At 39.8% G+C, this 19,244-nt stretch overlaps 1 protein-coding gene across 2 annotated transcripts in view; it reads left to right on the top strand.

The window, feature by feature from the left end:
* The window catches only part of UBE3A (ubiquitin protein ligase E3A), a 45,327-nt gene extending 29,087 nt beyond the window's left edge, over positions 1–16,240 (top strand). For both annotated transcript variants that reach the window (XM_065741195.1, XM_065741196.1), the window contains 8 exons: positions 1,574–2,829; positions 8,206–8,350; positions 11,255–11,460; positions 13,514–13,678; positions 14,028–14,183; positions 14,275–14,348; positions 14,533–14,676; positions 14,895–16,240. In XM_065741195.1, the coding sequence (XP_065597267.1) occupies positions 1,574–2,829; positions 8,206–8,350; positions 11,255–11,460; positions 13,514–13,678; positions 14,028–14,183; positions 14,275–14,348; positions 14,533–14,676; positions 14,895–15,015 (2,267 nt within the window). In that variant the 3' untranslated portion in view covers positions 15,016–16,240. The remainder of the gene's footprint in view (positions 1–1,573; positions 2,830–8,205; positions 8,351–11,254; positions 11,461–13,513; positions 13,679–14,027; positions 14,184–14,274; positions 14,349–14,532; positions 14,677–14,894) is intronic.
* The last annotated feature ends 3,004 nt before the right edge of the window (positions 16,241–19,244 follow it).

Genomic DNA, 19,244 nt, shown 5'->3' with positions numbered 1-19,244 from the left:
GAGAAATCCTGTTGAATTTAAAATGTGTTCCTATTAAATTGTCAACTTAAGTAGTAATTTTTATGCTACAAGTAACTTCTATACTCATCAGTGAACTTGAGGCCCTAGTCCTTGTTTTCAGGAGTTATGACAGAACAATCTGAGAGGCAGAATTTATTTAAGGCAAGCTTGCTGCTGGCATGTGCACTACAGCAGATAAAAATAGGAAGTGTACTAGGATTGAATCTCTTTATAATGTTTTCACTGCTGTTATTTATTCAACAGGACAGATCTTAGTTTTGAAGCTTTTTCTGCTGTATTTAATGGAAGTCAATCTCCATAGCATGACATAAGTTTAATCTTTTGTGAGTTACATGTGCTCTAAGAATGGTTTAGAGGATCTGCAAAAGAAATCGATAAGTTGTCTTTCTGCATGATTTGTTTTGTATTTTTAGTTTAACATTACACCAATGGCTGCTTGGAATGAGGCAGTCATATTTCAAAATGCTTCAACATGATACTGTCTCTAAAAAGGCAATAGGCTTACTATCTGCAGAGGTGGTTATAAATTCAGTTTTCCTTCTGTGTGCCTGTTTAGAAGAATCTGGTTAAGGTAGAATTTAAAAACAGTCTGTGTAATAGCATCTCTGCATATCTGAGAACAGACATGGCATCTCTGTATGCATCAACAGCACCAATATAACCAATATGTTTGGTGATAATCTTAAATCATCACCTGATGAGAGAGCACTGGTGGGTGCTGTTTGAGAAGTAGTGGAGAAAAATGTAACCAATGCTTTCTCCCTCTTGATACTAGATATAATGGAAGATTTGGGTTAGCAAATGAACCTCAAAATGAGTACAGGGAGTGGGAGGCGGGTACCATGCTAATGATGGGTAAACCTGCTTGTCTGAGTGGCATGTTGATGAGTATATTCCAGCTGTTATCTGTACAGACAATAACCCACCTGCCCAACGGTGCATGTAATTTAGACTGCAGCATAAACTTATAACTCTGCCTTGTGGGTTTTTGGAATGATTTTCAGGCATGTTTTGTGTAAGAACTATTGCAGAACATGCAAAATTTCTTATTCCTAATATTCAACAAAATAAGTTACTGGATCTTTTAAAAATGCACTTTGAAGTCAGATTATGTATGTGATCTGTTGAAAAAAAAAGTTGATATGGTTTAGTTCAGGTAGTGTAATGACTTGTGTGTTGGCTGTACAGCTTTACCAGAAGCCTTGGTATTGTGTCACACAGCCTTTCTAAGACTTTGAAGTTTTAACATCTCACTCTGGTTGCTCTTGTTTAGACAATCTGATACTATCAAAGAGGACTAAATGTAGTCAATCAGCTGCAAAGCAGATTTTTTTTGATCACAGCATGTTCTCTGATCAGCATCCATAAGTAAGTTGGTATACAAAAGAATTCTGAGTTCATGATTTATCGTGCTAATGAAAGTGAGGTATGTCTTGAATTTATAAGGCGCTGACGCTGTTTTAATACACAGCTTTCTTGTGTAAAGCACACAAGAAGTATTTTCTTAATTTATATCTCAATACGATTAATAACATATTGTATCTTGTTATAGATGTGACTTTTCTAACGGAAGACAAGATATATGAAATCCTTGAATTGTGTCGAGAGAAAGAGGATTATTCCCCTCTAATCCGAGTGATTGGGAGAGTATTTTCCAGTGCAGAAGCACTGGTGCAGAGTTTCCGAAAAGCCAAGCAGCACACCAAGGAGGAGCTCAAGTCTCTTCAAGGAAAGGATGAAGACAAAGATGAAGATGAAAAGGAAAAAGCTGCCTGTTCGGCTGCTGCTATGGAAGAAGATTCAGGAGCGTCATCGTCTTCGTCGTCAAGAATAGGTGATAACACACAAGGAGATAATAACCTCCAAAAATTAGGCCCTGATGAAGTGTCTGTAGATATTGAGGCAGTCAGGAGGGTCTACGATAGATTACTTTCTAATGAAAAAATAGAAACTGCCTTTTTAAATGCACTTGTGTACTTGTCACCTAATGTGGAATGTGACTTGACTTACCATAATGTATACTCTCGGGATCCTAACTATCTGAATTTGTTTATTATCGTTATGGAGAATGGCAATCTTCATAGCCCTGAATATCTGGAAATGGCTCTGCCGTTGTTTTGCAAAGCAATGAGCAAGCTGCCCCTTGCAGCTCAAGCAAAACTGGTCAGATTGTGGTCTAAGTATAGAGCAGACCAAATTCGGAGAATGATGGAGACATTTCAGCAGCTTATTACTTACAAAGTCATAAGCAACGAGTTCAACAGTCGTAACCTAGTGAATGACGATGATGCTGTTGTTGCTGCTTCCAAGTGCTTGAAAATGGTTTACTATGCAAATGTAGTAGGAGGGGATGTGGATACGGATCATAATGAAGAGGAAGATGAAGAACCCATCCCGGAATCAAGTGAACTAACTCTTCAAGAGCTGTTGGGTGAGGAAAGAAGAAATAAAAAAGGTCCTCGAGTTGACCCACTGGAAACTGAACTTGGTGTTAAAACTATAGATTGCAGAAAACCACTTATCCCCTTTGAAGAATTTATTAACGAACCACTGAATGATGTTCTAGAAATGGACAAGGACTACACTTTCTTCAAAGTAGAAACAGAAAATAAATTCTCTTTTATGACTTGTCCCTTCATATTGAATGCTGTTACTAAGAACCTGGGACTGTATTACGACAATAGGATCCGGATGTACAGTGAACGACGCATAACTGTGCTGTACAGCTTAGTACAAGGACAGCAGCTCAACCCATATTTACGACTTAAAGTGAGACGTGATCACATCATAGATGATGCACTCGTGCGGGTAAGTCACACAGCAACGCGGAACCTGGGTTTGTAGCATTTGACTGTCACAAACTGCACGGGCTTTGACTAACTGTGAAAGACTTACATGTGAATTCAGTGTTTTGCGTGCTAGACTTCCTCAGCAAGAATCTCAAATGGCTTTACTATATTGTGAAATTGAAATACTATATTAAGTTGAAATTTGTGTTGCCAGAGACAAATATGTTCATCTCGGAGTTCTTGCCATCTTAGGTGTTTAATTATCAGGTAGTTCTTAACCCTCACAAACAGTTTTCATGCAGAGAGCAGCCAACTTCTTCGTCTTATTCTCTCTGAACTCTGGACTGCATCATCTTTGGATAACGGGGGTTTTCCAAAGGGATGTTTGAATTAAACCTTTACAGCTGTATGCTGTTCTTGAGGACCTGAGGGCGCGTATCTGGGAGAGACTTAGGGGAAAATGTGACTTTGCTTATCAATCCAACAGCTGTTTCTATTTTGACTTGTAACTACTAGTGAAGATCAGTTATGAGAGCTCTGTAAGAGCTCACACCTTGATTTGCAGTGTACATCTGAATTTCTCAGTGGGTCATCTGCTTCACAGGAGTTGTTAAAGCTACAAATTATCACGGAACACTTTTGCCTCAAAATACCTGGTGGAGCTGGGGAAAATGAAGAGGGGGATTTGCAGTGCAAAAATGGCTTCAGTCTGAAAGCCTTGTTTTTGTAATAGGCAAATGAGGAATAAGCTGTTGTAAGGTGAAACCCTCCTGTGTACCCATTTTCTGATTTATTATCTAACAAGCTTACCACTGTGTCCAGTTAAGTTTTTTCACCTTAAGGTAATGGAGTTTATTTCATTGATGCTCTTCAACTTTAATACACATAAATAATGGAAAAGAGGGAGGCTAAGTACTTTCTCTTCCGGAGGAGATGAACTGAGACAGTATAAGCTAGTTCTAGGGAGATGTTTTATTAATATCAGTTCCAGCAGAGAAGAGGCAGACCTTCCTCATCCTGATGGTAAGGAAGAAATCTTTGAGGTCAAAGCTTGTTTAACTTCGAAAGCTCATGGGCAAAGAGAAGTTTGTGAGTTCCTGCAGCTCAGCTGGGCCACAGCAAACATCACCACGCTGCTGGTAATTTAAATCAAACGTACTCATTTGTGATGCATGTGCAGCAGCCCTAGAACTGCCCAGCAGTCTACAAACACATGCCTGGGCAATTGCCATGGATCCTCTAATGGATGCTTAAGCCGTCGAAACATGTTAAATTATGGTGGTCTGACACAGTTAAAAACCTAAGGATAATAGAAATTTTAGACCATTTATTCTGAGACAGAAAATAAAGGAAAAATTGAACAATTTCAGCTCAGACTGCTTGAATGTAAACTTTTGGTTTTAGTCAACAAAAACAAGCACGGCCCAAGCACTTCTCTAACATGAAAAATAGGTTATATTCAAGAAAATGCTGATGATTGAAGATTCACCCTGCTGTACAGACCATTGGTTTCAAACTGATAGCTTGGATATGAGGAAAGGGTTTTTTTTGTTGTTTGGGGTTTGCTTGTTTTCACAGTAAGGGTGGTGACACTGGAACAGATTGCTCAGAGTGGTGGTGGGTGCCCCATCCCTGGAGGCAGTCAGGGCTGGGCTGGATGGGGCTCTGAGCAGCCTGGTGTAGCTGTAGGTGTCCCTGTTCATTGCAGGGGAGTTGGACTAGATGGCCTTTAAAGGTCCCTTCCAACTCAAACAATTCTATGAATCTATGTAAACTGATGGAAAATACTGAGTTGGAACTGCAGGTCAGAGACAGATTGGATCCATCAGTGTTAGGGCAGAAACATACAGTACAAAAGCGAAGGCTACACTGTATGTGTTTGTATTGTGATGGCTGCAGCATGGGGGGTGATCCTGAACTTGGCAAGGATCTCATTGAAAACTATTGAAAAGATTTTGCCAAGTCTTGGGTTGTTAAAGCATAGTCTTAAATCTGTTCAGTGCTTGAGTTACGGGTAAGTAATACCACTTCAGATATTTTACTCTTTCGTTGATGGCTTTTTTTTCTTTCTTTGTTTTATTTATTGTATTCAGTGAACTGTTGATCCGAACACTTTGACTTATTTGAATTGCAAGTAATTTTATCCTCGTGTTGGTACACCAGTGTTTTTACAGGGTATTTTCTGCAGACTTTCTGACAATATGCGTTTCGTGATGAAGTCATTCTCAAGAATATTGGTTGAAGTGAGGTTGAGGTCATCTTAGTCATATTTTTGACTACTAGATATTTTGAAAACAACTATAGCAATCAGCTTTTGTAATTTATTTGAGCAAATGGACTTGATTACACATCTCTGCTAAAGATGCTGGTTTTGTCTCAATATTTAAACTTGAATTCATCATTTGCATCTTGCTTTTTGGACTTCATTAAAGCAAATGTGCACACTCGTGCTTTTTCATTACAGAAGGATTTTTTCCTTATCCTGAGAATTTGAAGTAATACCTTGTAATACTTATTTCAAGCTGCTTTCTATGAAGAGCTGTAGATGCCCCTGGAATAAATACATCTAAGCAGAAATTTCATTTATAAGTTCACGGTTTAATTTCTTTGCTTGTGTGCCATCAGACTTTTATTTTTGTTTTCTATTGAAATGAGCTTAATGAAACAGACTTTGTACTGGATGCTTACAGTATGCTTATCTGTATGTTCATTAGTCTGAAAAGTCCTGAGAGGGGAAATGGTGAAGTGTTAGTCCTCACTTCTGTTACAGAACTCTCTCACTTGGGAGTGGAGAGCTCAGTTTGCAGTCCTAGAAAGCGGCTGACATGCTTTTTGTGTGTATAATGCGTTTCTTTCAAGGGGTTAGCTCTAATACAACTGAGTCATGTTACGTGGACGTGGCGGTAATGAAAAGCTTATCCTTAAGTCCCCTCTTCTGCCTTTTGATCTCCCAACAGTTACTTCTTTCATCATCTTCCTCTGAGTTTGCTCTCTTTTTTTTCACAGTTTCTAGGTGGTTTTATTTTCAGGTAGCAGTAATTTAAGGGGTATGAGCTACGAGGTGAGTTTTGCAGGTGATAAAGAGGTGGATTCTTCCAGCAGGCATCTCTGGCTGGTACTTAACTGCAGAGTAGAAATCAACTTGGACGGGCTTAGTTTTGAATTTAGACAGCTAGAAGGCAACCAGCCTCTTGTAAATGACTCTGCCAACTGAATCAGTGAACGAAAACTGCGTGACTATTAAAACCAGCATGCAGATTCTCACATTGTTGGGCACCAAATATTCCAGGAGCTTTACAGTGTCCTTGTGGACTAAGTTGGTTTTTGTGTGTTCCATTGAAAATCTCAGCCTTTATTTTATCTGTATTGATGTATACCAGCAACATGGGCAAGCATATGCCTGAACTGTAAAATACAGCTTAAGATGATGCTTTCTGGGAAGTTGCTGGAGAGTGTGGTGACTTCATATGTTTAGCTAACCGTCGTGGCAGAAAATATTAGCTTCTAAAACCTCGGGAACTCACATGCACTCAGATTGGGTTGATACAGCACATCTGTGTTGGCATGACTGAAGTAGATCTGGTTATTTAAATTTAAAAAAATCGTTTAAGCTGAAGTTGATGCTTCCTCGCTATAGAACCACTGCTGCAGTTACACTGACATTCAGGGCCTCTCTGATTATGTCTGTTTTCTACAAAAAAAATGAGTTCCATTTTTTTCTTGTACAGCATCAGTTGAGAGATATGGAGCACCTAAAGAGGACCAGGTCCAAAGATGGGCAGCAAGGCTTGTGAAGGGCCTGGGGAATACGCCCTATGAGGAGAGACTGAAGGAATTGTGGTTGTTTAGTCTGAGGGGAAGGAGGCTGAGGGGAGACTCTTCCAGTTTCTGAAAGGTGCTTACAGTGAGAGCGGGGTTTGTCTCTTCTTACTGGTGGCAGGTGACAGGGCGAAGGGAAATGGCTTTTTCAGAACCCATCAGAATTCATAAAATTTTCAAAACAGTAAACTGATGGTGGTAGCAAATATACAGAGTGAACAAAGTCATGGCTGGGAGGAGTGAAAAAGTATTATCAGTGCCACTTGTGTCTATCCAGCTTTCATTTATAACTGGTATTTATGGTCTGACAGTTACTACTGTGTTTTTAAAATGAACATGTCTTATTTAGAACACTGTAGAGCTTAGAGTTCTGTTGTCCAGGAGCAAAATTCTTTTACACATCTGTATGATGCACAACTTAAAAAGATTTACATGAATCACAGAACTGTAGGGGTTGGAAGGGACCTCTAGTGATCATCGAGTCCACCCCTCCTGCCAGAGCAGCTCCCTAGCCCAGGTTGCACAGGTATCTACCCTTCCTGATACTAATTTTCAATACCTGTTGATGTGATTCTTTCCCCATGTGTTTTTTTGGGGTTTTTTTTTTTTTTGCATGAGGAGCTTCAAAGTCTTCACCCACCTTGAGCTCTGTAACTCATCTGCCCTGATGTCTCAGACACTGGTGTTGCTTCCTTCTTTGTCCTCTTTGTTTCCTATTTACGCTCCCGTAGTAGAATTCTGAGGTGTGTTGGTGGTTGTGTGGATAAGCTAGAGTTGTGAAATTGAAAAGAAACAGTTGAACAGGTTAAGAATACATGCTGGTAAGTACAATTGGCAGTTACTGTCTGTAATATAGAAGAATCCTTTATAGAGGAACATACAGGTTCATCTTTGTTCTACTATACTGCTTTTGAATTTTCTTCTGCATGTAGATATGTTTAATATAATAATACTTCCCAGGAAGAAGTGCAGTGCATCTGCTTAAGGACACTGGAAACAGAAGAGCAAGAGATTTGAGATTTCTTCACTTAGGGTCAGGAGGAAAGCAGATTCATTCGACTAATATTACTGTCTTTTTATTTTTGTTCCTCCCATCTCTGTGCTGTTAATGGCCACCTTTTGAAGGCATCTTCTGCTATGAGTTATCACATGAAGCCTCCAAAAAATGTATCTGTGTACTGACAAAACATGTAGTTGTCAGTTACGTAGGTCAAACTGCAGGCTTTTGTTGTCATATGAATCCAACTATCACACAAATGCACCTTGTTTTCAGATTGTTTTTTGTGTGATTTTTGTCCAGTGTAATGCTCACTTGGTAAGTTGTTTAAAAGAATGGAAATAGAGAGCTCCAGCAGACTTAACTGCTAACAGATCTAATGCTTGGTAAGTTTCTTGCTACAGAAATCCCCAAATGCTGATTCATGTTCAAAGTGATTTACCATTAATATTGGTATATTTTGTGATTTAATTTGTGATTTATACATGCTTTCTTAGATCTGGAGGGTAATTTTGCTTTAGTTACTTGTTGTTCCATTGAGACGTACTAATGAAATAATTACATCTGTTCACTCAATAGCTAGAGATGATTGCCATGGAAAATCCTGCAGACTTGAAGAAGCAATTGTATGTTGAATTTGAAGGAGAGCAAGGGGTAGATGAAGGAGGTGTTTCCAAAGAATTTTTTCAACTGGTCGTGGAAGAGATCTTCAATCCAGATATTGGTATGTTGTCTAATTACTTGCTGAATACTCAGAAGTGAAGGTATTTGTAGTGCCTTTCTTCATCTGCTGCTTCTTTTCCCTGAAGCTCCACAGACTGATTTCTTGGTGATCCTGAGAGTACTTAATGCATTGAGGGTTCAGTATTTTGCCATCAGTTGTCCTTCAGAGAAGCAATGATGAACGGCGTGACCGTGCAGTTAGTGAGAGCCATCACTGTTTGCTTAAATATGAATCAGTAGTGCAGGGTTCCTTTGTTCTCTCACCTTTCTCCTTGCTTTGCTTTGTGATTAGCTTCTAGAATTAGTAAGCAAACCAAAGAGGAAGAGCTTCTGCAGTAAAACCAGAGTAGGACTATGGTGAGTTCTTGAGTTATTTCCTCCCCTTCCCTCAGCTTAAGAAAAATCTCATTCTAAAAAGTCTAAGTTCTTCTGATGGTTTAGTCTGAAATGGCTACAAGCATACCAGTAGTGTCAAAGTTGCTTGTAGTTGGTTAGGAAGAACTACAAATAATTTAATATGCCTTTAGTCTAAATACTCTTACCTGGTTAATATGCTAATTTCATGATGTATTTGGAGTTTGTTGGAACACTTGAGTTCATGTTAATGTAGTTTCCATTAATTCTCAACAGCGTGTGGCTGGTGGTTAACTTGTGTTCATCACACTGATTATATTTTTAAGCCATTGCACAGAGCTTTGCCATTTAGAAAATTGACACAGAAACAGGTGTTCATTTTGACCAGACAAGGAAAGAAGTTCCTAGAAGAGGTGAAAAATAATCTGTATCTTGGAACTTGCCCTTCAGCACATATCCCCAAGCCATATCTTGTTGAGAAGTGACAAGTCTTCCTCAGAGCACCGCTGCTGGAGAGACTTGGAATCTTAGCAAGGCGACTCAGAATGTATTAGAGTATATGAAAGAATATATTAAGACTTCCTAATGTTGATAAAGTACTATTTCCAAAGTAAAATTCTTTGTTTAATTTGAGGCAAGGCAAATTGTGTGGGAGTTTTCATGGTTGTGCTGCATATTGAAATAGTCCTATGTCAGAACTGAAGTCTGGTTCAGCTAGTAATGTCTGTTAGTGAACGTACGTTCCCAGCAGATAAAGATGTGTAATACATCAGTTGTGCATGCGTGATTCAGATGTTGTTGTTGCAGTCAAATACAAACAATTACACACTTTTTTTTGCACTTGTATCATTTTACTGACCATCAAAGAACTAACTTAGCTGCTTATGACATAGGTGTGTAAAAGCAGAAAATACATCTTGCTTTCACATTTTCTTTTGCACCTATTAATATGCACTGTAGTATAACAGCTTACACACCATGTATACCAAGTGTGACTTCTGATTAGCAAATGCTTTATTTACCAGTGGAAAAAAATCCTTTAAAGAGAACTAGCTGTCTTCTGGTAGTTACATGGAGTGCTGCTTACTGTTATCATAGTTTATTTGCAAGTAACTTGGTAGTGTTTTCATATTATAAACTACCATAAAGCATCCAGGGAAGCAATAACACAAAGTTGGAAATTTATTACCAGTCATTTTCACAGTATAAGAAGGAATAGTTTCATATAATATTCCTAGCTATATTGTGCAATTGTTTTCCCTTTATTTCAGCTTCCCTTTTTTTTGCCTGTATAACAACTGATTCCATAAACATGAGCTAATCTGGTGGCTTGCTACAGCAAAAAGGGTGGGAGGCTCTTTGCCCTACTCTTGCTCATCTGGCCCCTATCCCTTCCTTCACCTCAGCTTGTGCCAGTTCAGCTTTTTAATGAAGCTTTTTGTGAGCTTGGCAATAAATCGGTCACCTGAAACAGTATGTTAATGAGATGAGGGGGTATAGGGAAATAGACAAAGACACCTACCCTTTTAACAGTGCCACTGGTAAAATTGCAACCCTTCTATGAAACGACAGTCCCATGCTATTTTCTCATCAAGCTAGGATGTGTGTGACAACTGAAGCAACTCAGCTGAGTATCAAAAATTGTTTACATTTTCATATATTTATACGTATATATGTGTGTGCATGTTGGGCATCTAACTCATAAATTATAAGTTCATTTATAACAGTTAACACAAGCTCATCACCGTAGGTTTCAGTTCAGGTAAGCTTCCTGTCCTCCATATTAACCACTCCCACTTCCCTCAGTCTCTCTTTGTAAGATGTGTGCTCCAGACCTATCACAGCTCTGTTGCCCTTCTCTGGACACGCTGCAGGGCCTCAGTGTCTTTCTTGTACTGAGGGGCTCAAAACTGAGCACAGCACTCAAGATGCAGCCTCACCAGTGCCAGGTGCAGAGGGATGCTCACCTCCCTGCTCCTGCTGGCTGCACTATTTCTGATACAAGCCAGGATGTCACTAGTCTTCTTGGCCACCTGGGCACGTTGTTGGCTCACGTTCAGCTGGCTGTTAGACAGCACCAGATCCTTTCCCACTGTACAGTGCAATGATAGAGCTGCACGTAGTCCTGTTCTTTGGCCAGAATCAGCATGGAAAAGCCTCGGAGGAAAGCCCACCACTTATAGTAACTGCAGTTCAAGATGATTTCACCCACGTGGTTTTTCATTACATTCTGCTCTTGCACTGTTGCATTTATCAAGATTAAAACCTATGTTGATAATGTGCTGCTGCTTCCTCAGTAATGGAAGGGATAGAAGGTTGTATACATGCTGTTTCAGCAGGCGTTGTAGGATTGTGTGTCACAGGGCTCATGCATGCTTTTAGTGGTAACGTGAGCACTGGCATTTTGAGTAGCTTCTGTTATCCTAAAGGAAAGTAACTTTCCTTTGCCATTAAATTCAGTATAATTCTAATACACGGACATTTATAAAGTTATGTTTTACGTGTTGTTTTTTGAAATATAACCATAATTGTTTGCAATATTTTTTTACAGGCATGTTCACATACGATGAATCTACGAAGCTGTTTTGGTTTAATCCGTCCTCTTTTGAAACCGAGGGTCAGTTTACACTGATTGGCATAGTACTGGGTCTCGCCATTTACAATAACTGTATACTGGATGTACATTTTCCCATGGTTGTCTACAGGAAGCTCATGGGCAAAAAAGGAACTTTCCGTGATCTGGCAGACTCTCATCCTGTAAGTTCGTCATGTTCTTTGTGTTTATTGCTGCATTTTCTAAGTCTACCTTTGTCAAGATTTAAATGAAACACAATAGCACTGTCGGAGTTGAAAGTAAGTTAATCAGTGACTTGTCTGGAGGCAGTGAACAAATAAGGCTGGATATTAATAGAGCTTTGTTCTGTTTTTTAACAAACTACCAAAGTTGCTTAATGTCATGTGTTATTAGCTATTAAATAGTTTATTAACACGACCTGTTGTTAGTTGTTGCTTAATAGCTTCCTAAAGCGATTCTAAAACAGTAGATTGGTTTGCATTGTAGAACAGTTTTCCACAAAATGCATTGCAGTAGAAGTTGACATGCGGAGGTTTGATGCTTGCATTGTGTATCCTAATGAAAGGATGGATGCTGCAGTCAAAAATTCCTTCAGTTTGCAACCCGTGATCGGTGTCTGTCTCCCCTCGCCCCTCTCCAGCCAACGGCTCCATAAAGCCACCGAGCTGTAAGCATGCATGAGTAGGTAGAGCATAGGAGCAGGTATGTGGGATGTCTTCACCCTGCTCCATCCTCAGCTGAAGGTCACCAGTCACTTCCTGTCATGCCAATGAGTAGGACTTGTTTTCGTGCTTTATTTCATTTCCAAATGGTGGGATGTTTTTGCTTCTCATAAGCAGTTTTGCAAAATCTTCAGCAAAACAAAAAACAGTTCTTCCCCTTTCTTGCAATTTTGACTATAAATTTCTTTTTTTTTGGCTGAAAGCGTAGATATATTTTTCTAGAATAAGACCGTTGGTGTGGTTCTTAATTTCTTCATGGTGCACTTAGGTTTCTGTTCTAACATGTACGTGGACTTCCTTTAAAAATCATCTTTTTTAAACTCTTGGTATTCTAATGTAACTCAAAAACTTGAGAGCTTTCAGAAACCAAAGATGAAGTTCCAAGTAATCAAGCCATATAATGCTAGAGAATGGAAGATGGTTGAGGCACCATCCCTAGCGCTGTTGAAGAAGCGTTTAGACGAGGTGCTAAGGGATTTGATTTAGTAGTTCAGTGGGTAGGGATGGTGATAGGAGGATGGTTGGACTAGATGATCTTGTAGGTCCTTTCCAACCTAACGTATCTATGAAGGGCTTCCCTACCCCAACCAAGGGTTTCAAGTCCAGTCATTTCCACTTCAAGATATTTTAAGAGATGCTGTGGAAATGTTGAAAGGATACAGCTAGTGAAAGAGTGAGGCTTTCGTGTAAATTTTCATCAATCAAAGCATAAATAGGGAACTTATTACTTCTACTTAAATACAAAAATACATTTGCTTCAGTTTGTATTCAGAGTCCTACACCTGTCTCAGCCAAAGAATTGCTTCTTTTCTTAACGGGCTTTGGTTTCCAGAGAGCCTTAGGCTTTTCCTGAGGCATGACAAGGAGGAAGACTGACCATTTCTTTCAGTGGAACTAACTGTCAAAAGTAATTTCAGATTCCACTCGTCAAATTCTGACCTAGCCTGTACTTATTTTGTAAAGTGAGATCTTGGGATTTGATAACTTCTTTGCTTCTTTTTTTTTCTCTTTTGTAGACACTTTCTTAATTCAGTGACTCTCCTTTCTTCATTGCTTGCTTCTACATTACTTCCTAGCTTGTTTTTAAATCAAGATGGAAGAGATGAAAACCCGCTGTCCAGTTTTGCTTTGATGCAGTTATTTCTTTGATTTTTAACACACACATTGAACTTAGTGGTGTAAAATGCTCTGGATGTAATACGGATTCAAAAGAGTAAAAGTTAATCGCTGTCTCTTAATCTACAGAGCAAACCATAGTGTTTGACATGACCAATAGTGGGTCCTCCTAAGGACCAGTTATCAGTTGTTGCCTTGTAGATTTTTATCTTTCCTTAGCATCTGCTCTTGGTTGCTTTTACAGACACTGAGCGGGCTTGATGTTCATTTGTTAGGAGTTGCATGGCAATTAAGTAACTTGTCACAGCTGTTTTCGTGACAGATGATTTTGTGTCTTCTGGTGTTAGTCTGTGGAACGTGTTGAAACTTAGTTATGACCTCTATCTTAATCTCTTAGGTTCTTTACCAGAGTTTGAGAGACTTGCTGGAGTATGAAGGAAGTGTGGAAGATGATATGATGATCACTTTTCAAATATCTCACACGGATCTGTTTGGCAATCCAATGATGCACGATTTAAAGGAAAACGGTGATAAAATTCCTATTACAAATGAAAATAGAAAGGTATGCTTTGCGCTCAAATAACTTCTTAAAATCAAGCTGTGATTTTTGGGTGTCCTGTACACAATTACTTAGGACTCTTATTATAGAGATTTGGTCTCCCAGTCTAAGTTTTAATGCATATTTTTATTTGTTTTGTTAAAAGATATTACGTAGTTTCTGGGGGTATTTAGACCTGTTTGAGAAATATTTGAGACTCGCTTTTTACCATTGCTGAGTAGAAGCTGAGCCTGGGTTACCTGGGCAGAGACACAGAATTAAATGTATTTTGGAGTCTTACATTAATAGGAGATTCTTTGAGCGGAGTGTGTATCAAAGTACTAAGGATTTCTTGGGGGTTGTTTCCTTACAGGAATTTGTCAATCTGTATGCTGACTACATACTCAATAAATCAGTAGAAAAGCAGTTCAAGGCCTTTCGGAGAGGATTCCACATGGTGACCAATGAATCTCCTTTGAAATATTTATTTAGACCAGAGGAAATTGAATTACTTATTTGTGGAAGTAGGGTAAGAGTCTTGAATGTACATCAGAAAAAGTGGAGCTTTTTTGATCCGAATATAATTAGTGGTTGTTCTTAAAAATGTCATCTTCTTACAGAATTTAGATTTTCAAGCACTAGAAGAAACTACAGAATATGATGGTGGCTATACAAGAGACTCTCTTATTATTAGGTAATTATTTTTATTTTTTTTTAATTTCTGAAGGATTACAAGCAGTTTACTCTCCTTTTTTTCATAATGAATTTAACAGTGTAAGATTCTGTATTTTTGAGGTATTGGATTTAAGTCTTACCTATAATTTCACTTTTTTTTTTTTTTAAGAAGTTCACTTACGTTTTTTTTCCTTTCTTGCTAGGGAATTCTGGGAGATAGTCCATTCATTTACGGATGAACAGAAAAGACTGTTCTTGCAGTTTACAACAGGCACAGACAGAGCCCCTGTGGGAGGACTTGGAAAGTTAAAGATGATCATAGCCAAAAATGGCCCAGATACAGAGAGGTAAAATTCTGTTTCACTTGCTTGTTTAGAAATGGAAACAAAATCCATGCTTTCATTTAATTAATTCACCTAGTTGAATCTGAAAGTTGAATCTTGAGGTAAAGAGGATGCTCTTTGAATTCCTAAATCCATAACAGTGAAATGGCAGTGTTATTTTGTTGCATGTAGCGCGTGTGTGCGTGCTCCTGAATCTCAGTCCTTTTCTGTTTTCCCCACAGGTTACCTACATCTCACACATGCTTTAATGTACTTTTGCTTCCGGAGTACTCAAGCAAAGAAAAGCTTAAAGAAAGATTATTGAAGGCCATCACATACGCCAAAGGATTTGGCATGCTGTAATAAATATAACAAAAGGGATTAAAAAAAAAATGATGGTGGTGATGTCCCTGTCCAAAAAGGCCATAAGATAGTGAGCTACAGTAGTCACCTGTGTTTGTGCCTCCCTTCTTTACTGGGGACATTGGGCTGGAACAGCAGATTTCAGCTGCTTATATGAACAAAATCTTTATTTTTTCTTTTAGCGTGAAAGTGTTACATATTCTTTCACTTGTATGTACAGAGAGGTTTTCCTGAATATTTATTTTAAGGGTTAAATCACTTTTGCTTGTGTTTATTACTGCTTGAAGTTGAGCCTTTTTGAGTATTTACAAGAAAACAAACTGTACTCTCCCAAGGAAACTATTGCCATCATTTGTAGACTATGTAACCTTCAAGTATGTGCTATATTTTTGTCCCTGTATCTAATCAAATCAAGAACTGTACTTTTTGAAGAGTTTGCTTTTGAAACTTGAAGTCTTGGAAAACAGTGTGATGCAATTACTGCTGTTCTAGCCCCCAAAGAGTTTCTGTGCAAAACCTTAAGAATCAATAAAGATGGAAGGGAGAACTTGGAATGTTAAATTGCAGCCTTGAAAACTTTACTTTAGTCACAGCACAACAATTAAAATTCATTTCACTATATGTTGTCTTCACATGTCTTGTAATAAATTGTGGTTTTAATTAGAAGAACATCTCGTAGCATATGAAAGGGTAGACGTTTTAGTTAGCTTTTCTAAAAAAAAAAAAAGGAAGAAGTTTACTGGGGAAAAGTGCATTTTCAACTGAACAGCTTTAGAGTAGGGAGTGGTGAAGTGTTTGGGGCAGGGAAAGATAGGAAGTTTTTGCTATATGATAAACCAAGCATGTGGAAGTGCACTTAAAATGAAGTTTTCTTCTCAATTGCCTATTACGTTGACCTTTTAAATAGACAATCCAAAGTCTTCCCTACGTGTTCTGTCATCGCCATTTATTTAATGAATCACTGTTCCTCCCTATCAAGGCACATGATCAGTGTTGCAATGTAACCTAAAGGGACGGCTGCTGCATTTTAATCTCACCTAACGATAAGCAAAATTGAGACAATATTCAACCTAAAGGCCTACTTCATGTTGTACACTTCCAACCTTTACATAAGCTGTTAGAAAGTAAAATGATGAGGTTATGTTCATCTGCTATAGAAAATACTCGGTAGGTTTTTAATTTAACTCAACAAATCATATCGGAAATAAATCCTTTGCCTTTTGTAGTCTGTGTTTAATGTTAATTTCTCCCGTTGCAATATGTGACAAAGGGATTATGCGTTTCTAAGCGAAGACATAACTGGCATATCTCTTACATAATACAAGCTACAGCTGATGTGCAGAGCTCAGCTTGTGCCTTGACAACTGCTACAACTGACTACTACAGATCAGATCAGTGGCTGTGTGGAATTGGCTTTAAAAAGGCAGCGTTTTGAGATGGTTGGAGAAAGAAAAGATGTCTTTCAGGATTATTTTAATGATTACTTTCTAGTAATAGAAACAGACAACTGCCGTGTAACTATGACGCTGAATAAAACAGTGACCTTTTTTCACCATGATTCAGTGAAAAAGAAGACAATTTCCTTACTTTGATAAACTGGATATTAAATGATTTGTGTAGAAAACGTGGCAGTATAGCGTGATTTGAGGGTTACAGTCTGTAAAAACTCTCCAGAAATGAACTGTAGTGGCGTGGGGCCCGGTGATGTTCTGCCTTTGAGTCCCAGCTGATGCACAGCTGCCTTGGCGTGGGGACCAGAACTTGCTGTGGTGGGAGGGGTGCTCTTTGACCTTCAGGTGGCACTTAAGGAGCACCTTCAGCACTTCCAGCTCTGAATGTGTCAGATATAAGGAAAATACAAGATGGTTTTGACGGTGCTTGCAGATTCCTTTGGACGTAGGGCATCTTTCACTGCAGGTGGCGAGAACAGTGTGCTGTCAGGTGTTCTGCTGCAGGTGTAAACCACGTCAGGAGCCTGATGCTGTTCAGACTCTATCTGTGGTATGTTATATTGTGATGGAGCTGTGGTTGGTGGCAGGGCCCAGCTGACAGGCATGCAGGAATCTCGGGGTTTCTTACATTCTTCCTAGGCACGTCTAAGAGCTGGGCAGCTCACGTACTTGGCTAGAAATACGAAGCTCTCACTGAAGCAGCGTTACTGTAAGTATGCTTTTCCTGTTGTTCTTTAGCAAGGCGTAATTGCGTTAGCCTTAAAACCGTAACCCGTTTCTTGAGGAATCATTTTCAGGTAGGCTATAAAGATTTTGCAAATGACAAATTTTCCACGCAAATATTTGCCCCCTTTCCCAAAATGCCCCAGTACTGACATCTTATCTCCTTCCATGTGAGCTAATCCTCCAGGAGCAGCTGTTCCAGTTCCAGATAAGTAACTCTTGAAGTGGTGCAGCTGCAAGATGCTCTCCTGCTGTGCAGGAGTTGCAGGCGACCTTCTGTTTGTGGAAGGGCTCATCAAGGCACAGAACGTGCTATTTCAGTTCTCTTTCTTCTGGGCTCTGGGAACAGCCCTGTATGTCTTTCACTGGCCTTCAGCAAGGTTTAACAAATCCTGGGTCTACAAAAGCATCGCAAATTTAGGTACAACCTGTCACTTAAATATCCTCTCTTGGGTATTTGGAAGAGCTCTTCCAAAGCAGCAGCCACGATGCTGCTGGTCTCCCCTCAGGGTATCCTTAATATGTTAACAAGGACATGCTTTGAGCATCTCAGCACTGTCTCATTTGACAAGCGACAAATTGATGGTTCCCTTCTCCACTTTAACACCAGGATGCTTCCAGCCTCAGGGTGATGAGGATATTAGATTCTCATCTGTATTTTGTAGTACCCTTGCATGCCTCGAATTCCAGTAGTGCCAGATAGATTGAGAAGATGGGAATGTTGAACAAATATGGCATCCTTTCAGATTTCTTGAGGGCTGGAAAGATAGTTTTTCTTCAACCTAAAGGCATAGTAGTGCTAGAATCTCAAGGGAACATGGGATTTTTAGGTGAAGGCTTTTGTTGATGTCTAGAAAGATTTCAATAACAGCTACCAGAGCGTGAGCGAAGGTCACTTGGTTAACGAATAGTGTTTTGTGAATTTCTGACTGGGCTTATCTACCCTTTGGCAGGCACTGGCGTGAGCCTGGACCACAACAGCCAAGAAGACTGCCCTCCCTTCCCATGCCTGGAGGAGAGCTGACACTGGAGCAAGCTGGCATGAGATGGGGTCTCGGTGAGTCGCACCTCATCTAACAGCTGCCTTCACCATTGCAGTGGGAGCTTGACTGCAGTAATCCCCCATCCTAGGGGGATTAAAGACTTCTGGTGGCTTTGAGTGCCTTCATCCAGAGTGCATTGGATGGTGCCTCATTCTTCATGCAGAACAACTCGAGCGTTTCAGTACAAAAGATGTAAGAGAAGCTTCTTCCAAGTTTAGCTCCGCACAATCCTTCTGTGATAAAAGCTGCTTGATATTAGGGTTGGCCTCAAATTCACCAAGGTTTGTGATAGTTTACCTTTGGTTCCCTTTCTGCATCTATCACATACATATACGTGTCTGTCACAGAATTATTAATGCCGGAAGACACCTTTAAGATCAAGCCCAGCCACCAGCCTGTCTCCACCACTCATACCTGTGCATAACTTCATGGATGGGCCTCAGTGTTACTGAAGCGACCAAAGATGTTGAAGCCTAAGGTCTCTAGCAGGACCCGGGCCATGTGCAGAATGACCTACCTGGTTCAGCACTGCAGGGATGTCCCCGAGCCCCTGCTGGACGAGGCTGCGTTGTGTGGAGCACTGTCAGCCCCAAGACTTGCTCTAAGATGGCCTAAATCCACGTGCAATATGAAAACAGTGAGAATCTCTAAAACTTGTTGGACGTACAGTCTGAACTGCAGAGGAACTGTTTCTCTGAAAATGAGTGGATCTTTGCAGCAGTTTGTTCAGTTCATCAGCCCTGGAGTTAAGTGGTGCCAAAAGAAAAGATGCTTTCGTGCTTCCCTGTCTCTGTGTGGAGAGGCCCCTGGTTCTTACTGAACTGGCACAGCTATAGCTATTAGCACCTCTTCTGCAATCTCCCAAGCACTCAGAGAAGATCTCAGAGCTACTGCTGCTGCTTCCAGAGTAAAGGTAATGGTTGTGCTCATTCTAGAAGGTGAGGACAGCCCACGGGCTGCAGGAGCTGGCTTCCTCATGCACCTGGAGCCTGCCCTGCCTCTCCGTGTGCTG

Source organism: Cyrtonyx montezumae, unplaced genomic scaffold (assembly GCF_038088225.1).
Source record: "Cyrtonyx montezumae isolate F1298 unplaced genomic scaffold, pur_monq_1.0 scaffold_3, whole genome shotgun sequence".
In the NCBI taxonomy this organism is placed as follows: domain Eukaryota; kingdom Metazoa; phylum Chordata; class Aves; order Galliformes; family Odontophoridae; genus Cyrtonyx; species Cyrtonyx montezumae.
This window is presented reverse-complemented; position numbering and strand designations above follow the sequence as displayed.